Genomic DNA, 16649 nt, shown 5'->3' on the forward strand with positions numbered 1-16649 from the left:
AAAATTTTTTTTTTAAATTAGTGTATTTTAAGAAAAAAATAAAAGGTTAAACTTAAAGCAAGTGGAATTATAATTAAGTTGATTACAATATAAAGATTATTAAAAAATTTAAGGGTAAAATTCAATACCCTGAGGTAAAAATAATGCTTCAGTATTAGTCACAATAATAAAAGTTTTTTAAAATGTTAATTTGCTTAGAAAAACAAGGACTTTTAAATGTAATTACCAAAAGTTCAGAATTAGTCGCATAATCCAGAGGAGTTCATCAACTGAAAAAAGAACCATCACATCACACACTCCATTTAACTGGAGAGTAAATACTGCACCCAGGTACTGCTAACCTGCTCCTGTACTACAAAATTCAAGTGATGAACGTTAAGAGTCTCATGTGCCAACTTCATCTAAGAGTTCATCCATGTAGAATTCATGGATACTGGATGGAACTCATCTTCAATTAATGACAACAAAGTACCCCCAAGTAACTGAACATTTCTCATTGTTTTGTTCCTTAAACTTTTTTTTAAAAACTTAGCTATTTTTAACAGTTTATAATATGTAATATTTTACTTAGTATATTCCTAAATGATAAAATAATGCAAATTTGGGGCTAAATTAAGTTATAAATGCTTACCCAGAACCACTACCTTACTCAACTAGTTTTCATGTTTAAAAGATTAAGTGCTTTCACTCTTCATAACTATATATGTATTTTCCTAAATATTGGATATAATTTGGATAAAAAGTTCAGTTTCCAAATTAAAGTTTGTATACATACATATATATATGTATATGTCTTTCTTTGCTTGGGTAATATATGTTGGTTACATTTAAGAAAAAATAAAAAGATTAATCGAAGGAGAATTAAAGCAAAGCTCTTGGAGTAGTTTTATCTCATGCCTCAAACCAATTGTTGACTCCATTTCTTCCTTAACCACAAATTTATTTTCTTTAGATAGAAATACCCAAAGATTTGGGTTAATTCTTCTTATCCAAATTATAGAGGACATCACTCTAATAACAACATATTCATGATATTTTATAGTTTAAGTATTGATGTTCCTTGATTACATGAGCATCTAAGTTGTCCTACATAGTACAATTGTCTAGGATAAAAAGAACTAAGCAATATCTATATTTTACTAAGGACATGGATAATATTACAATGACTCCTTCTAGAGTCCTATTTTCATTTCTAATGATTAATTTTTTTAAAAAGGTAGTTTTGTTAAGCCTTTAAGGCCTGTAAAATTCCAATTTCCTAATAGGTTTGATTTCTTGTTTCAATGTTATATTTGTTATGCAAATGAATACATTCTTGTTAGAAGAAAGTTTAAAGAATAATGTACTACTGTGTAATTTCTTCTATAATGTTTTATTTATTTTTTCAAACTAAATCTGGTATGAATGAATGAATACATTCTTGTTAGAAGAAAGAAATGAATACATTCTTGTTAGAAGAAAGTTTAAAGAATAATTCATTACTGTGTAATTTCTTCTGCAATATTTTATTTTTTCAAACTAAATCTGGTATGATGCCAATATAATAGAAGAGATGAAGTCATTATCCACAGATAAGAACTACTAGAGTTAGAGCTACAAGGTCTAACTGATCCAAAGAAAACCAAATATAAGATAGCATAAATTTGTTTAAATATTCCAAACATAAATAAAACAGTTTATAGAGTACAGATAACTGTAAATACAGGGGGAAACCTAGTCAATCTCATGGTTTTTTTTTAATGTTTGCTGCCTTAGTCTGTTACATTTACTTCATTAGGCCAATCAATGCTCTAGATTATTTTATGTATAATCATCCTATTATATGTCACACACAAATGTTATGTCAGATACAGAGGTCAAAAGAAAAGATCCGAATAATGCTGGCTAATAGTTTTGATATGATCCAGGACTTTCTTTCTCATTGGTTCTATTCCTTTCTCCTGAAGACTGCTACAACTGAGCCTCATCTACATCAGATTCTAGGAATGAGCCTTCCTAACAATGGCCTGGGAATAAATAATATGTGGCCTCCACATACACAAAACGTGATGCTTGGGGGGCGGGGGAGGGGGATGATTACGACAACTACTGTGAAAGTTCCTAGAAAGACCTCCTGCATTCTGAGCTGAACTCCCTGAAAGACTGACCAACTGATATACACTTCAATGACTGGAGAGTTTGGAAGGTTGCAGATCCAGAGCCTATTCACAAATTATCTGGGGACATCTTTAACTCCTTAAATAACCATACCTTGCCTTTCTCTGTTTCTGAATTAACATTTTTGTGACTAATAAAATGTATTAACTCAATAGACGACCACCTCTCACCAATCAAAAGGCTAAGAATGTCATCAGATAGGATCGGAGACCTATATTAGAACACCTCACTGCCCCCACCCCCTCACCACCACCCCCGGCGGGCCCCAGCTTTTGCTACGACCAGCCTACTGAAAGTATCCACCAATGTAGTTGAAAAGTGTCTTGATTTTTTACTTTTCTTTGTCCTGTTACTATAAACATGGAATTGGGGTAGCCTCAATCTGTGTCCAGGTCATGGTCACTCTTGTTTGGCTCCAGAATAATCTCCCTCTTTTTTTGAGGGGGGGGGTCTTTTTGAGACAAGGTCTCCCTGTAGCCCCAGCTGTCCTGGAACTCACTATGTAGACCAGGCTGGCCTTAAACTCACAGAGATCCGCCTGCCTCTGCCTCCGGAGTGCCGGGATTAAAGGCGTGCGCCACCACACCTGGCAGAATTTATCGCCTTTGAGGTGAGAGTTACGCTTTTGCGAAGACCCTAGTGAGTTTCTCAAGACATCAATACCTGCTCTGACAGGTCAAGCAGATTCTGCTTGGATGCCAAGCTCCCTGGAGTTCCGAAGGGTCTGTCCTGGAGAAGATCTGCTTTTTGTTCATTTTTAGCCCCTCCTGTCACTTACGCGTAGGGGTGGAACTAGTCAATCAGGGCTTCCGGTGGCCCTGCCCAATCAGGCGCACCAACGGGAGGCGGGCTCTATCTGCCGCCATGTTTGGGTTCTGCACTACGAATTTAGCTCCCTGGCGGAAGGAGGTGCAGGGAGTGCTGCGCCGTGAGCTCCTGTGGGGAGCCGACCGGAGCACCAGCGAAGCCAGAAGCCGGGCCATGGTGAGCGTGGGGCGTGGGACAGGCTCTATCTGGTCGGGAGCAGCTTCCGCTGGAGCCGCCAGAGCGGGCTGTGCTGGGTCCTCCCCGAGCTGGCGGCAGCCGGACGGCGTCCTGTGCGGTCCAGGCGTCTAGGTTCCCGGCGCGGCCGCCTGTGGCGTTTCCCGCTGCAGCTGCTTCTGCGCTGGGCACTGAGCGGGAGGCTCCGCCTGCGCGGGCAGCTTCAGTGTCCGGACTGTACAGACCGCGGGATCGTGCTGTTGTGCTATGTGGACAAGTGTTAGGGGAAGTGAACAGTAGAGTCTGAAAGTTCTTAGATTTTGAGGAGCAAAGAAGAAAAAAGTTTCGATAAAGGACCAAAGCCAGGTGTTTCAGCAGACTGAATAGTGTCTATTCAGCGAGGTGGCACAAGATGAAAGAGTGTTCTCGATTTTTTGTGACTGGAAATAGAGCATACACAGCTGTGGAGTCTGAGTTGAAGGAGTGTTGAGTGAAGGTGTCCTTGGGCTGTTTTCTTGGAGCTGCTTGCTAGAGCAGAACAAAGAAGCTGTTTAAGCTGGTCGTGGCTAGCTGATAAAAGGAAGCAGGAACAGCAGAGAAACATCTTGGCAGGAAGCGTGAGTTGTCTGGCTTTTAGCAGCTGAGGCACTCCATCAGAAGCCAAGGTTGGAACACCAGGGAAGGACAGGAAGAGGGCGGGCAGCTGGGTGGGAGACAGGCAAGCTGACCAGGTAAGAGGAAGTGCGGGTGGGGAAGACAGCAGCCAGTCTGGGTAGGTTCCCTGACCCCTATGCAGCTCCTCCCTGAGGAACACGTGCAGACGCCTTTTTTGTTTCCCTAGTAAGTTCATCTAAATGGACGTTGACAGCGCTCTTCATGTTCTTACATCTAAATTAACTGAATTTGGTGTAAAAAGTTCTTCAAAATAGCCTCCAATTGTTCCAGCAAAGGGACCACTGGACCCAGGGGTGGGCAAGGGAGGAGAGATGTGGCCCAGGACTCACAGTCCGCACAGTAGAGGAAGCCCCTCGCAGCCCCCTCGGCTCTGTGCGCCCTCCACTCCGCAGTGCGTCCTTCCTTTCCACGTTTGCTTTCTCTCCTGCTGAAGTAAACCTTGACCGCTGCAGCTCCCTGCTGCTCTCTCTGGACAGTTAAGAAGCAGTCTGTGCTGTGCCTTGACAGCCCTTAAGTTATGGACCCTGGCCCCTGCGCGCTCTTTGTCCAGTAAGCTATGTTGACCTAAATCGGGTGGTGTGAAACTAAAATGTCTGGCATTTCCATCATTTTTGGAGTTGCTCAGAGGATTTTTCTGTGAATGTCCTGTGAGGATTACTGTGTGGACTTTCCTTGAAGAGGCTTCTTTGACCTCCCACTGCCATCCCTTTCATTGGGTCTCTCTCTCTCTCTCTCTCTCTCTCTCTCTCTCTCTCTCTCTCTCTCTCCTCCTATCACACTTTTTCTTACTCTAAATCAAGCTCCTCTCCAGGTTATGGGTTTTTTTCCTAAGATTTATTTTATACATACATGTGTGTATGTATGTGTGACCACACATTAGTGCCGGTGTCCACAGTCGTCAAAGGATAAAGAGATCGCCCTGGAGCTGGAATTACATAGTGTGAGTGGCCTAATATGGCTGGTGAGAATCGAACTCTGGTCATCTGTAAGAGCACTACACGCTTATAACCACTGAGTCACCTCTGTAGTCCCCTCTCCAGGTTTTAAAGAGAAGCTTTTCCTTCTTAAGGCCCCCCATCATGTTTAGCCTCTCCCATATATTGTACCATTTTCTATCTAATGTTCTTCCTCAGACCTTTCTCCTCATAAACCTCAGTCCTGAAGGGAAGTGTGTCAACTGCCCTTTTCCTTACTGACCACTGTTGCTTTACCTTTTTTTTTTTTTGTCTTTTTGAGACAGGGTCTCCCTGTAGTCCCAGCTAGCTGACCTGAACTCACTATGTGGACCAGGCTGGATCCTCCTGCGTCCGCCTCCCAAGTGCTGGGATTAAAGGTGTGCGCCACCATGCCCAGCTGCTTTACCTTCTCTTTATTGTTACATTTAACAGAGGCATGGTGGTTTTTTGAGTCCTATAGCAAGAGAATGGACTTGATCATTAAGGGGCTTGTGGGTCCCTGAGGTATATTATACTCCCATGGCTAACTCAGCTGACAAAAGTAGGATAAGGATGAGATGCCAATATGTCCACCCACTCCTATGCCACATGCACATGATGCTTACCATACAATAGGAATGGTGTCAAGTGAGTAGAACTCTTAGGTGAGAGAAAGGTCTTACTGATTATTGAGGGACATTTTGGTGTTGGCTGTGATGAAGGCCATGGAGCTTGTGTAGGTCCAGTTAGCTGATAGAGGAATGATTTCCCCATGGAAAGTGGGTACCTGGGAAGTTCTGACATGTGACCACATCTAGGCAGAAAAGGAGTCATTCTTAAACAGAGTGAATTGATATAGGAAAGGAAAGGGGGAACCAAATCCACTGCAAAGAAGGGTTTGAAGCGGCCAAGGCTGCTTCATTTTCTTACTACCAGTTAAACTCTTTGTGGGCTATTAAGACTCTGTCATTTGTTGGAGTGTAAGGGAATTTGAAGCGTTTCTGAGAATGGTATGTTCTTTCCAGGGAGAGAGTTCAGCACAAGTAGATTCTCAGATTTGAGCGAATTGAGATTTTGTGCTTGTGCCTGTGTATGTGTTCATCTGAATGCAGGTATGTGTAATGGTCTCTATGGTTTTGGATGTCAGAGGTCACCCATTGTGGAAGAGGAGGCAGAAGGATTGTGAGAGCCACAGGTGGTACATGAATATAAGGAATCAACATCTTACAGGCACCTGGGAACTTGTTCATATGAAAGTCCAACAGTGGTGACAGTATGCACAAAACCTACAGGACTCAATCAGACAAAAACCAGGATAGACCTGGGGAAATGGGCAGGAGGCCCCAACCTTAGCTGAGGAGCTATTGGCAGCTGGTGAGGGAGAGTTGATCATCTTTAAGGGAATGATGCTGGAAAAGCTGTCTAGGCTCTAGTGGATGAATTCACACCAAGGGACATCTGGGTATACAAACTTGACTCGATTTGCTTTAACATATATGACAGAATGCATAAAATTCTGTGTGCAGGCTGTGGGGATGTGAAGATATAGGAGGGGTTCTAATATGATTAAGATGTATGAAATCACAAAGTTTCAATAAAAATATACATTTTAAAAGGGGATTGGAGAGACCACTGACTCAGCGATTAAGAGCAGTGTCTGCTCTTGCAAAGGACCCTGGCTTGGTTCCCAGCACATATATGGAGGCTGACAACAATTGGTAACTAGTTTCAGGGAATCCAACACCCTCTTTTGACCTCTGTGGGCACTATTAGACACAGGTGCACTTAGATACATGTGCACAATACACTCATGTACATAAAGACAAGGGGTCCATTCCTGGTACTGGACTTTTTCTCTTCTAGCCTGTGGTGTCTGGTACTAGCGATGTCTCCCTGTTACTGGGTAACTTCTTTTAATTTTTCTATATTATATATGTTTATACTTTAAGAAGATTCTACAGTGGTAGGTTTGTTTTGTTATTGTTCTTTGAAACAAGGTCTTCCTGTAACGCCACATGACTTTTTCTAAAGGACTAGGTGTTAGTCAACCCTCCCCTGCTCCCTCCTGTGTGCTGCCCTCCCATTCCTCACCCCATTTAACCCTTCCTGCTCTGTTATTCTTCATTCTGATAGCCATTTGCTAGTTTCCTGATCTCTTTAGATTCTCCAATTGCAACATTCATATCTACAGATTCAAAGCTAGCATCCACTTACAAGAGAGACCATGAGACTTTTGTCTTTTGTAAGGTTTTGGTCACCTTACTCAAGATGATTGTTTCTGGTTCCATCCATTTAACTGAATTTTGTAATTTCTTTTTTCTTAAGAGCTCAAGGTATTAAATCTGTAAACGTTCCATACTTTCATTGTCTTTCATCAGTTAGTAGATATTTAGATTGTTTCTACTTACTGGCTATTGTGACTAGAACAGCAGTGAACATGGTTGAACAGGCATCTCTATAGTAGGATACAGAGTCCTTTGAGTAGTGCATTTTTAGCTTTTTGAGGAATCTCCACAAAAATTTCCATAGTAGCTGCACCAGTTTGCACTCCCACATCCTTGCCAGACTTTGTCATCATCTTTGTTTAGGATCTTAGCCATTCTGACTAGGGTAAGATGAAATGTCAAAGTTGTTTTAATTTACATTTCCCTGATGGTTAAAAATGTTGAATGCTAAATATTTCTCAGCTATTTGTGTTTCATCTTTGGGAACTCTGATAAAACCTTTACCCCATTTTTTTTTTACCAGATTGTTTTTTGATGTTTAATATCTTTAGTTCTTTATATGTTCTAGATATTAACCCAGTGGCAGACATAATAAGGTTTTTCCCATTCTGGAGCCAGTTGCCTCCTCATTCAAATGGTGGTTTCTTTTGCTGTACAGAAGCCGTTTTGTTTCATGAGATCCCATTTGTCAATTGTGAACTTAATGCCTGTGCTGTAGGAGTCTTGTTCAAAAAGTCCTTCCTTGAGTGTGTTAGTTCCAGTGTGTTCCCTACTTCTCTTCTATAAGATTCAGGGTATCGGGTATTATGTTGAAGTCCTTGATCCATTTGGAGTTAGGTGTGTGCATGGTGAGAGATGGGAATCTAGTTTCATTCTTCTATATGTAGCAATCCAGTTTGACCAGCACCATTTCTTGAACATGCTGTCTTTTCTCCAGTGTGTGTTTTGGGCCCCTTTGTCAAGAATCAAGTTGTTGTAACTATGTGGACTCAAACCTGGGTGCTCCCTTCTATTCCATTGGTCAATGTGTCTGTTTTGATGCTAGTGCCGTTGGTTTTTATTACTATAGCTCTGTGGTATTATTTGAGATTAGCGATGTAATCTCTCCAGCACTTCCTTTATTGTTGAAGTTTGTTTTGGCTGTCCTGGGATTTTTGTTGTCTTTCTTCCCAGTAAAAATTGAGATAATTTTTTTCAGTTTCTGTGTTTAATTTTCTTGGAATTTTAATTGGGATTGCATTGAATCTGTAGGTTGCTTTTAGGGTGGGCTAAAAAATGTTTGACCAATTATACCTTTGTCCTTTATGTTGTTAGATGTCACCAGAGCACAGAAGGATACAAATAGGGGCTCAGAGGACATGTCAGAAAAATGGCCAAAAAAAAAAAAAACAAACAAAAAAAAAAACACCAAAACTAAGAGCCTGAGTTAGGGATTGAATTTATAGGTATTTCTCTAAATTAATAATTTGTTATGAAGGGAGTAGAGATATTTATAAACCTTAGTAAACTTAGGAGGCTGTAGAGATGCCTCAGCAGTTCAGAGCACTTGCTGCTCATCTAGAGAACCAGAGTTCAGTTTCTAGCAGCCATGTGTGGGGCTCACAACTGCTTGTGACTCTAGTTCCAGAGAATCTGACATCCTCTTCTGACCCTGAGGGAACTAAAGACACATGGCATTCACTTAGAGCCAAGCACATACACATAAAGAAAAATACTGTATTTTTTTAAAGTAAACTTCGGAGGCTCAGTAATCTCCTGAAACAAGGTTCACAGTGCCTCTCATCAATATGATATATACATATAAAGATTAACAACTAAATACTAACAAATCCTGAAGATAATGACTCTGGCCTTGAAGTTCCCCAGTAGTTGTTCAGGAACCTTTGTAGATGGGGCTTTTGTGAGCCATTACACATGGTAACGGGGTTTTTCAAAGTTACAGCTGTCTTTCTGTCAGCCATAGCCCTGTGAGTAACCCCTCATCCATTCTTCTGTAAGTAACTGCAATAATTTGCTAAACTAGACTTTGATAGAATCATTTCTTTTCTTTTTTTTCTTTTTTCCTTTTTTTTTTTTTTTTTTTTTTTTTTTTTTTTTTCTTTTTTTTTTTTTTTTTTTTTTTTTTGGTGTTTTTGATACAGGGTTGCCCTGTAGCCTCAGCTGTCCTGGAACTCACTATGTAGACCAGGCTGGCCTTGAACTGCCTCCCAAGTGCTGGGATTAAAGGCGTGCGCCACCATGCCTGGCGAATCATTTCTTTTGGTGTCATATTCTGGTATGAATAGACATTGTACCATTTGCCCATGAGAAGATCTGAGTTTCAAATTTATACAAATTTGAGCTTTCCCCTGATCAGGGTATAGAGGGTGCAGGATCTATCATCAGTCCCAATTGTGTGTAGTTCAAATGAAAAGGCAGGTGTAGGTGTGACAGATCTCCCAGTTATGTGAAAGGAACTTGTCTCAACACTCTAAGCCTTGGCATCCCATTTAGAACAATGGATTTCTGCCTCATGAAAGTGAGACCCAGTTTCATTTTGGAGTCACTTACTGGATATCTGGATGAAAAGCTAGACTGATCTGGATGTTCACAAAGGCATCAGCTTTGCTTTGGTCTTGTGGAGAAGTTTCTGAGAAAGTGAAGGCCTGGCCAAGTGTGATTTTTCTCAGATCAGTCTGTATCTGGCATACTGCTGCAGTTCATTTTAGAGTGCTTATCTTATAGGGCACCTTTGGTTCTTAGGAATTAGTTTGAAGATATGTATGCATTGTGTCACAGGTCACTAAGGGTCAGGATAAAATGTTAATGGCCTGATTTTTTTTTAAGTCTTAAAATATTGTGTGCCGGGCATGGTGGCGCACGCCTTTAATCCCAGCACTTGGGAGGCAGAGGCAGATGGATCTCTGTGAGCGCAAGGCCAGCCTGGTCTACATAGTGAGTTCCAGGACAGCTGGGGCTACAGGGAGACCCTGTCTAAAAAAAGACCAAAGGGGGAAAAAATATTATTGTGTGTATAATAGGTAAATATGTGAATGTGTGCATGTCACAATTGTCAGGGAAAACCTTTTGTTCTCTCTTTAATCTTTCTGTGGGTTCTAGGGATCAAATTCAGTTCTTTTGTTGGGGGGTATTTTGGAGACAGTGTCTCCCTGTACCCCCAGTTCACCTGGAACTCGGTATGTAGACCAGGCTGGCCGCCACAGTGCTGGGATTAAAGGCGTGCACCACCATGCAAATTCAGGTCTTTAAGCTTGTGTGGTAAGTCCCTTCCCTAATGAGCCAGTTCTCTAAATTACGGAACCAACATTTTAAATGTGGCAGTTAGTTTTGGCCCTTAGTCTTTACCTTATTTGGGGGCTCGGGGGAGGTCCTTAAACGTCAGTATGTTTTTTTTCTGCTTTGACAGTTGCTAGGCATTTACTGATCCTTGTCAGTTTTTCATTCAATAAAAAATTATCTGGTTTGGTGATTCATGAAATTTTTTCTAATAGTACAAAATGAAATCATGGGTTTTGGTGACCTGCTTCCTGCCCTTCCCCATTCCAGTCCTTTTTCCCTCCCTCTTTTCTTCCTGAGATGGATGTTTTGCTACATAGCTTAGGCTGATTGGACTTTTGTGCTTATGTAAACATTCTGTGTCATTCACGGATGCAGCTGTGAATGTACACACATCAACATGATGGGCTACAGTGAGTTCTTCATGAAGCACATGTCAACTTTATACTTTATTTGCATTTGACATTACTTAAAAAAATTTAAAGCCAGGGTCATTATTTTAAAGCCAGTGCCTTTATTCCCAGCACTCAGAAGACAGAGGCAAGTTTCTGTGAGTTCAAGGCCAGCCTTCTCTACATAGTGAGTTCAAGGCCAATTGATGATACAGTGAGACCCTATCTCAAAAAGACCAAGTGTGTGTGTGTGTGTGTGTGTGTGTGTGTGTGTGTTGTTGTTGTCGTCTTGGGATTCTTTTTTAAAAACTTTATTGAGAATTTCATACATATAAGGTGTTTGATCAAATTCACACCCACTCCCTCCCCTCCAACACCACCTCCCATATTGCCCCATCACTCTTTTCTGACAACTTTGTGTACTTTCTCTCTCTCTCTCCCTCCCTCCCTTCCCCCCCCTTTTATAATGAGGCTTTTTGCTACTCTAACATTCTCCCCGTCTGAACAGGTAACCCTAAAATCTTTTAGGGATTACATAAGAGCTCCCAAGTACTTTTGACATTTTTGGCCTTTGGAACACAGTATGTTGCTAAGAGGCCCAAAGACATTTTGAGTTTTAGCCAAGAAAGTGGCTACTTTTCTTTGGGGTCTTTTTAACCCTTACTGCCTAGCCATTTCCTACCTCCTATTCTTATCACACCATCTTCTGAAGAGGTTACCCAAATTGCTGATAGGGAATCGGGACACAGACATGTCTAGCTTCTTCCATGCTAACCAGGGACTCAGGGTGAGGCAATTGGGGTACCACTTCAGTTGATCTATCTAAAAGACTCCCAAATTGCATAACTCTTATCTGTAAGGAGAAAAGGTCCTCGGCTGGTGAATAAGGGATGTGAAGGAGATGTAAAGGCCAAGAATAGTTAGCATTACAAGTTCTAGACAGGGAGTCAGAAAAAAGTCTTGTCTTAGGATCTTTAACTATTAACTTTTATTTGTTCCTTATTTGATTTCTTTGTGCAGCACGTTACCTTTATACTTTACTCACATTTCACATTACTTAAATTTAAAAGTATTGTCTTGGGATCTTTAAATATTAACTGTGTGTCTTATTTGTTATTTGATTAAATTGTGCTTGAGGGGCTGGAAATTTGGCTCAGTAGTTAAGAGCACTAGCTGCTCTTACAGAGGACCTGTGTTTGATTTTCAGCATCCACGTGGCCATTAACAATCTTCAGTAACGCAAATTCCAGGGAGTCTCATGCCCTTTTCTGAGCTCTGAGGGCATTGCACAACACAGGTGCACTTATATACATGCAGGCAATACATTCATACACATAAAATAAATTAATAAGTAATATATATATTTTTAAATGTGCTTAGTAAAATATATTTTTTTAAGTTGTACTTGAGTCAACTACTTATCGCATGTACATTATTTCTTTTGCAAGCACATAGAAAGGGTTCATTTACCCATTTAACAAGTTGTGACAGTCTGTGTGAATTTGTGCCCACCAGGGATGCTCACTGCACTCAATGCTTCTTTTCTTTGGTGATGCAGGAGCTGATCCTGTAGTTATCTCTGAGTTTTGAATAGATTAGTAGACTTTCTGAATGAGAACCATTCATAACATACCATAGAGTTTGAATGAATCATTTATACTAGGTAATTTATCATTTCTCTTCATGCCATCTTACCAATTTAAAATTTTCTCACTCCATCATATTTTAAACATGTGATCAGGAATTTCTAAGGACAAGCAGGCCCTTGCATGCTAGTTTACCTCTGTTCTATACTTGAGGGGGTCAGACCTTCTTAAGACAGGAAGTAGACATGCGCTGTAGAAAGGGAATTGGGGCAGAGTAGCAGCACATCTTGTGCCCTGTGCACAGTAGTGAGAGGAGTGTCCCTCCAGCGCTCTGTCCTTCAGAACCACTCAAAGCTTGCATTAGAACTTCTGTGTCATGGAACAAAATGTGTGGATAGCACAGAATTGTGTGAACCTCTTATCAATTGAGTCTATGGAATGTTTAGGATTCTGTGTCATTTGAGGATGTTGTCATGAACTTCACCCAGGAAGAGTGGGCTTTGCTGGATCCTTCTCAGAAAAATCTTTTCAGAGATGTGATGCTGGAAACCTGCAGGAACTTCGCTTTTATAGGTAAAAATATTGTCTTACCTTCCTTAGTATATTTGGAATATTGAAAGGGAAGAATGTTATATAAATCTGGCATGATATATACATAATATATATATATATGTATTTATATATATTATATATATTAAAGCTACAAGCTAAGTTGTTTCAGTAATTTCTAATTCATCAAAATTTTCTTCGACTTCATTTTAGGAAACAATTGTGATGATGAGACTATTAAAGACCATTTTAAAAATTCTGGAAAAAATCTAAGGTAATTTGAAAACAGAGGAAGGAAATTTTCTTTGAAGGAATTTTTAAAATATTTATATTTGTTATTTGTGTGTATGTGTGTGTGTGTTTGCAAACCTGTGTGCATGTGCGCAAGGAGGTCAGAAGTTGTTGACGCATGGAGCTGGACAAGAGGTTTTGAGCTGCCTGTCTTGGGTGCTGGCAGCCACATTCTGGTTCTCTGGAAGTGCAGCAACTGTGCTTAACAGCTGAGCCATCTCTCCATTCCCCCACTGAAGGTATTTTTATGTGAGCATTTATGAATAAATAGTCAGTAAGCACAACCTTATGCTCTTTTATCATTAGGAAATGTAACATGTACTTCAAATTAAGAATTGTATTCATTGTCTGCAGGGCATTTCACATTGAAACAGTACAGGGAACTCACGTTAACAAATGGCACTCTATATAGCCCTGTGGAAACCATATTGTAGAATTATAAATCTATTTAGTTTCTGACCTTTGAGATATGGTAAAGACATATACTTTACCTGATTTTGGGGAGTGTATGTGACCTACACTTTGAAAAAATACTAGTAAATCGACTTTTACTAATATACTTGTCATTTTTACAGAAGATCCATGTTTAAGACACTCTGTAAGTATAAAGAAGATTTTGAGGATGGCGAAACTTTCACGTGGATAGCAAATGCTGATATGAGCATGAAAATTTCTAGTGACCTAACACCATGTGAAAGCAATGTGCGTGGGACAATTTCCATGTGTCATTCACCCTTCAATAACCATCATCCCTCTCACTCTCAGTACAAACCGTACGAGCATGAGGAGTATGGAAACAAGCCTCAGAACTCTAACTCTTTCACAGGCTGTCAAAGGCATATGAAAACTCACACTGTGAATGGACCTTTTGAAAATAAGACGTGTTTAAATTATTTTGATTTCCAAGGTTTTTTGGTAATAGATCAGGAAACACATGGTACAAAATTCCTCCATCAATTCAAAGAATATAGAAAGTCCTCTGCTGATGGCAGTTCACTTCACACATCTAGAGGAGCTCAAACTGTAAGAAAGCATTATCAATGTAATGTATGTGGGAAACAGCTGAGTTCTTCTACTTCTCTTCAAGGACATGAAAGAATTCATAGTTGTGAAAAACCCCATGAATGTAAACACAGTGATAACAACTCTAGACAGTACAGTTTCCTTCAAGTATATGAAAAAGATCTTACTGGAGAAAAACCCTATGCATGTAAAGAATGTGGTAAGGCCTTTACACTATACAGATACCTTCAAGTACATGAAAAAAAGCATACTGGAGAAAAAACATATGAATGTAAAGAATGTGGTAAACTCTTGAGATGTCACAGTCATCTTCAAAGCCATGAAAAAACACATACTGGAGAGAAACCTTACATATGTAAACAATGTGGTAAGGCCTTTACATTTTCTAGATCCTTACATTTACATGAAAGAAGACATAATGGAGAAAGACAGTATGAATGTAAACAATGTGGTAAAACCTTTTTATGCAAGAGTGATCTTAAAAGACATGAAAAAACCCATACTGGTGAGAAACCCTATGAATGTAAACAATGTGGTAAAGCCTTTATATGTAATAGTGATCTTAAAAGACATGAAAAAACGCATACTGGAGAGAAACCCCATGAATGTAAACAGTGTGGTAAAGCCTTTATATGTAATAGTGATCTTAAAAGACACGAAAAAACGCATTCTGGAGAGAAACCATATGAATGTAAACAATGTGGTAGAACCTTTATATGTAATAGTGATCTTAAAAGACATGAAAAAACGCATTCTGGAGAGAAACCCTATGAATGTAAACAATGTGGTAAAGCCTTTATACGTAATAGTGATCTTAAAAAACATGAAAAAACGCATACTGGAGAGAAACCCTATGCATGTAAACAGTGTGGTAAAGCCTTTAGATGTAATAGTCATCTTCAAAGGCATGAAAAAACACACACTGGAGTGAAGCCCTATGCATGTAAACAATGTGGTAAAGCCTTTGGATGTCACAGTTATCTTCTGTTACATGAAAAAATTCATACTGGAGAAAAACCATATGAATGTAAGCAATGTGGTAAAGCCTTTAGATATCACAGTTATCTTCACTTACATGAAAAAATCCACACTGGAGAAAAACCATATGAATGTAAACAATGTGGTAAAGCTTTTAGATGGCATAGTTACCTTCAGTTACATGAAAAAATTCATACTGGAGAAAAACTATATGAATGTAAACAATGTGGTAAAGCCTTTACATGGCACAGTTACCTTCAGATACATGAAAAAATTCATACTGGAGAAAAAGCATATGTGTGTAAACAATGCGGTAAAACCTTTAGCGGTAATCAAGGTCTTCAAAAACATAAAAAGACTCACTGGAGAGAAAACCTATGCATGTAAACCATGTGAAAAAGCCTTTAGACAGTCCAGTCACCTTTATGTACATGAAAAAGTTCTTACTGGAGAACAATCATAAGACTGTACATTGTGGTAAAACCTTTAGATGTCAGAGTTCTATTCAGTTACATGAAAAAGTTCATACTGAAGAAAAAAAGCTGTGCATGTAAACAATGTAGTAAAGACTTCAGATGTCACAGTGATGTTCAAAGACATGAGAAGTTCATACTAGAAAAAACCCTGTGAATAGAACTTTGTGGAAAAATCTTTAGACATCACAGTCTTTACGTGAAAAAAATCATATTTTAGCAAACTTATGAATGCAAACAGGGTGGTAAAACCTTTAGATGTCATAGTTACCTTCCTTTATGTGAAAGTTCATGTTAGACCAAAACACAATGGGTGAAAGCGATATAAGTCCTACATATGGTACATTTATCTTAAATTACATGAAAAAATTCATACTGGAGAAAAATCTTGTTACAAAGAGTGTGGAAACCTTTACATTTCATAGTTCCTTGCAATTACAAGAGGCTAAGAACTCTCAAACCTCTAAGAATAAAGAACAGGGGCAAGGATTGAGCTGCGAGAGTTCCCAGTAGCAACAGTGTTGAGTGAGGTTTTTTCTGGAGATACCTGAGCAAATGTCTAATCACTGGAGACAGGAAACTAATGGCACAAAAAAGTGATTCTACCAAAGTCTGATTAGGCGATCCAAGGATTTTACTGGGGTTACTTCCAGGAACATGGACAAGCACAGACAGCTGCATCACCAAAAAGCCCATCCAGCCTAAGTGATTTCTGGACAAATGGCAGGCAACTGGTTAGTTGGTGAATTTCTTGTTTATGGTTTACTCCGTTTCAGAGGGACTGTGTCATTTCAGAGAAAATTGCAGCACAACAGTCCACCCCTTCCTCTGGTTCTTTTTTTTTTTTTTAATGCTTTTAGATTGTTAGGGTTGTGGGGGTGTAGATATAAATGCCCATCTATCTATGGCTAACATTGGGCCACTATTACAGAGTAATACTCACTTTTTCTTAGGATCTTCAACATTGGTTCTGAGTCTTTGTGGTACACCATCCATTGTGAAAGGAAATTTCCTTGCCTGATGGATTGAAGCTGACAATAGCAGTGATCTATTAGGCATGAACTGAAATGTTAGGCAATTTGAGAGGCACATCACATCTACCAAACAA

General features: G+C 39.6%; 1 protein-coding gene across 1 annotated transcript; it reads left to right on the forward strand.

Moving 5' to 3' along the window:
* Nucleotides 1-3018: 3018 nt before the first annotated feature.
* LOC103738629 (zinc finger protein 709-like) lies at nt 3019-16126 on the forward strand. The gene is made up of 4 exons (XM_008838712.3): nt 3019-3141; nt 12674-12800; nt 12990-13050; nt 13643-16126. The coding sequence occupies exons 1-4, from the start codon at nt 3022-3024 to the stop codon at nt 15453-15455; spliced, it is 2121 nt and encodes a 706-aa protein (XP_008836934.3). The 5' UTR covers nt 3019-3021; the 3' UTR covers nt 15456-16126.
* The last annotated feature ends 523 nt before the right edge of the window (nt 16127-16649 follow it).

This window comes from Nannospalax galili, unplaced genomic scaffold, assembly GCF_000622305.1.
Source record: "Nannospalax galili isolate Female #2095 unplaced genomic scaffold, S.galili_v1.0 scaffold1519, whole genome shotgun sequence".
In the NCBI taxonomy this organism is placed as follows: Eukaryota; Metazoa; Chordata; class Mammalia; order Rodentia; family Spalacidae; genus Nannospalax; species Nannospalax galili.